This window comes from Priapulus caudatus, unplaced genomic scaffold (assembly GCF_000485595.1).
Source record: "Priapulus caudatus unplaced genomic scaffold, Priapulus_caudatus-5.0.1 Scaffold10, whole genome shotgun sequence".
NCBI lineage: Eukaryota > Metazoa > Priapulida > Priapulimorpha > Priapulimorphida > Priapulidae > Priapulus > Priapulus caudatus.
In genome coordinates, this window is record NW_014577071.1 from 51176 (window position 1) to 55663 (window position 4488).

The window sequence follows — 4488 nt, forward strand, 5'->3', positions numbered from 1 at the left end:
ACAGAACCACGATACTATGGTGACCACGGTGTTCTCAGGCGCTCTTAAGTGCGATTTCAGACGACCAGCTGAAAGAAATTTGCGGAAATAACAAACCTACCTCGCTAGAAGCCAAACGCGAAGCGATGGATTACGCGGCGATGCAACATGTCCTTACGTGACAACGCCAGGCAAGGGTCGTGCGTGTCACCCGCAGAGGGGCGGCGGGTGGGGCAACCGTCCGCGACTAGTTCCCAAGCTGCCATCTTAGAGAATAACACCCTGCCACTTCCACAGCGGGAATCATACTGCAGTGTAAATACGTCTAGCTCTTTAGCTCTAGTGTGGATGTGCCGTGCTCAATCACGGAACGCAGACACAAGCAACATCATTGCGCGTTAGCTGGTAAATAGCGACTAATACAAGCAATCTGACACAGCAGCGCGACTTCTGTTACGTAGCCAGTAAAGCATCCTGTCGAACGAACCGTACTAGAGTTGTTAGCGGCTCGCAGCCGAGGCTAGCAAGAGATCGGGGAAGCTGGGTAACTAAATCGCTAGCCATTTCACGGGAAAACTGGCCAAGCGTGTGTTTTTCACACGACGAGGTAGTGAAATCGCGGATCCGCTGTTGCCGCCATTTCCTGGTACGTCCTGCGGTGAGGTGATCAGCGCGTTATATATTGTAGCGGCGGGCATCACCCTCTGATATGCATCATACAGAAGATACAATAAACGCATCGGAGCAAGCCGTAGGGTTACATCTCCTACCCCTACTCCCTACGCTTGTCTGGTGTATATTAATCGAGGACTGGTATAATATAGATATCTAGTATAATATCAAGAGTCCATAATAGAAAATTATCTATATGGACTTCTTTGATAAAAGTAATTATATATATATATTATCAAGAGCTCATAATAGGACGCTGATCTCTCTATTATCTCTACATTAGCTTCTTGATAATATATTAAAAAGAAAAAAAAAAAAAAAAAAAAAAAATATGCTAGATATCTATATAGATACCTATATAATATATAATATTATACACTCCTGGTATTATTGTATCTAGATGTACATGCAGGTATCCCGAGTCGCTGTCGCTGAGGGGAGGGAGGGGGATGTAGAAACGACTGCCGTACTAACACGACCACAATCGGAGGAAACGAGTGGTTAACTGTGAGCCGACAATATAATTGGCTTCGCAGATGGGGAGGGGGACATCTTATATTACCGGGCGACTTATTTTTGACGGGTGACTATTACGATTATGCTTAGCTCTAACCAAACATTTCATCGCACAGTGTTCTGTATAGCCACGTCAACGCGCAGGGATATCTAGATATGCAGCTAATCTTCACTGAAATAATTTTCCCAATCAGGATTTCTATTCTAAGATGGCGGAGGTGATACTTGTGATGCGATCGCACATATCATCGCACATAGGGACGGTGTATAGCGACAGTATATAGGTCGCTATAACAATGTTTCCAGAATATTATGTGAACCCAAGGAACCCCCACGATTCACGGCATAAGAACGGTTTTCACGAATTTCCAAAATCTTCTTCTCTCCGCGTATTCGCGAACTCCCTAGCTCCTTTGACTAGACCACCTCACCTCGCAAGAATACATACTGAAATATTTACCGAAATAAATCGGAAATATACAACAATTTAAGCTATAACAGCTGAGTTGGCTGTCCTCGTAAAGTCGTTTGCGAAAGAGCACTTCCTGACTCGACCCTCAACGTTGCTAGATAGCGGTAAGGGTTACTACCATATTAACGGTGATTCTTACGGGCCATCAACCGAAGGCACGCCGGATACTACAGGGATAATCCGGACTCCGTGATCGATACCCCATCTGTCTTACATGTGCCTTAATCGTGAACTTAACAGCAGCTTTAAAGTTCAGCACGTAGACATGCACCAGTACATGACAGAGGACATGAGCAGCCAGAGGACCAGGATAAGAATAAGCTCCGATCACTGCCAATATGCAATATTGATACAGAAACCGATTCTTGATCTTCATAGATAGACCGCTTAGACTTCGGTTTGCTTTCGTTTTTTTTTCTCTTGTATTCCCGCCTATATATATCTATGAGCACATAACGGTAGAAGCTGCGACTCAAAAGTAGGCGGGCGAGCCTTTGAAAGCTACACTGCCGCCTGCCTACGTGCACATTTGAGCATATCATCGACCGCGTACACACGGTAGAATGTATGTACGCATTAGCTTTCCGACTAATTGTATACATAGGCAGCACTCGATGACGCGTCGGCTTTTTTTGCCTCCCGTATCCCATTCGTCACGACGACGTAAATAGCAAATACTCGCGAAGCTGGAAGACACGCGCGCGAACGTACGTACGTGTCTGTACACGTGCGCCGTACACGTAGAACTGAAGCCCCGCTGAAAGAAGCTGGCACTCCGAATCCCGGCGCTTTCACACGTTCAAAAATAGCATCAGGGTTCAGCAGAGAGTAATTACGGGTGCCGAGTAACATCTAGGATGGTAAATATTGTTGATAGAACGACTGGAAGATGTAGCGACATTCAATCGGGACGGAATATGAATCACGCAAAATGTGTTAACTCGTGAGGGCGGTGCTCCGAAAACTACGTTTGTAGTTGCCAGTATGTAGTTACTGTAATCTCGTGTGTCGAATTACCGGATGCCGGTGTAACACCTGCGCATGCGTCAGAGGTCTTTGACAGCAGTATAGCAACAATGATGTAATCGATTGAAAGTTCCGACTTTAATTTACAATAACTCGACCGCAACGCCAACATTCGCTCGTATCGCCAGCTTATTATTTAGTGACGGCAAGATGAAACGACCACGCAGACACACACGCGGACTGTTGTCAGTGACAGTCGCATAATTATCATATGATTATCGACTGCAATTATGTCTGAACCGGTGCAACTACTCTGGCGAATTCAGGCGCGCGGAGCCGTGCGCCGCAGGCACTTGGAGAAGAGAGAGAGAGAAAGCGAATAAGAGAGGGAGGGGGAAGGGAGACAGACAGAGAGGGAGAGAGAGAGAGAAAAAAGAAAAAGAAAGAAAGAAAGAACGAGAAAGAGAGAGAATCTCACGTACTTTAGCATCGCCCGCTGTTTCTTGATGGCACCCTCGCGAACTTGCTGTATCTCGCGGCGGTCGGCCTCCTTCTTCTTCTCAAAATCTTCGGCATGCTCGAAGCGGTCGAACTTTGACTTGAGGCTTTCACCACCTGCACACGCAGAGAAACAATCAACGTGAGACATACAGACTACTTAGTACAGTGACAGCAGCCTCTGATGATGATTAGTCTCCGGGTTGCTTTCCCCAGCAAGCATTACATGTCACACGGTTACACTCACTAGTCACAGTTCACAGTAGTCACACATGTTACATACTCACATGTCACAGTTTACAGTCACACATGTTACACTCACATGTCGCAGTTCACAGCCACACATGTTACACTCACATGTCACAGTTCACAGTCACATATGTTACACACTCACATGTCACAGTTCACAGTTCACAGTAGTCACACATGTTACACTCACATGTCACAGTTCACAGTTCACAGTAACACATGTTACACTCACATGTCACAGTTCACAGTCACACATGTTACACACACATGTCACAGTTCACAGTTCACAGTCACATAACATGTTACACACTCACAGGTTGGTACAGACAGGGGTGATCAGGCTTCGTGTTCTTGTCACATACACACGGTGGATGAAGCATAGGTGTTAACAAGTTTACTGCACAGGTTAAATCAAGAATCGCACCAACTACCGACAAATCGCTTGCCTAAACAGGCGAGAAGTGGAAGGTTGGACTTGAGACATCCCTAGCTGCGCGTACACAGAAGGTTTAACACAGGTGAGACGGGTAAAACCTTACAGCAACACGCACATACGCGCGCAGGCGTACGCGCACGAACATAGCGGGAGGCGGAGGAAGACACGTCTATGCGGACGTGATACGTCAACATGGTGACGCAAGTGTGATGCCTTTCAATGAGCATCGCACGTCTGTCGGCGCGGGCTGGCTGCCTACATCAGACATCGCCTCTCAGGCAGCTACCAATTACGCACCTGTCAGTAAATGTATGACGTCAGGGGTGAGTAATGGCAATTTTTTTGATATCTTAATTTGTCATTATTCACCCCCTTGATGACGTGTATATAGAGATACACCCCTTCATAGCTGCGATAAAGAGAATGTGCACGAAAACGAACGCACACACACACACACACACACACACACACACACACACACACACACACACACACACACACACACACACACACGCACACGCACACGCACCTATACATAGACCTATATTGAAGTTCCCGCGGGAAGCTTTCAAAGGCATGGGAAATGAAACCGCGCTTTTACACGCAACACGACAGTGCGTGCCTGCACACTTTCCACGCAGATATCATATAGAGGCTCTCATGCTCTCAGACCGTTAATTTCCGCGCCGTAGCTATTCAC

General features: G+C 46.5%; 1 protein-coding gene across 9 annotated transcripts in view; it reads right to left on the minus strand.

Moving 5' to 3' along the window:
• LOC106807023 (uncharacterized protein DDB_G0284459-like) overlaps window positions 1-4488 on the minus strand; it is a 161155-nt gene that overhangs the window by 46323 nt on the left and 110344 nt on the right. For all 9 annotated transcript variants that reach the window (XM_014809302.1, XM_014809292.1, XM_014809271.1 and 6 more), the window contains one exon: window positions 3088-3220. In XM_014809302.1, the coding sequence (XP_014664788.1) occupies window positions 3088-3220 (133 nt within the window). The remainder of the gene's footprint in view (window positions 1-3087; window positions 3221-4488) is intronic.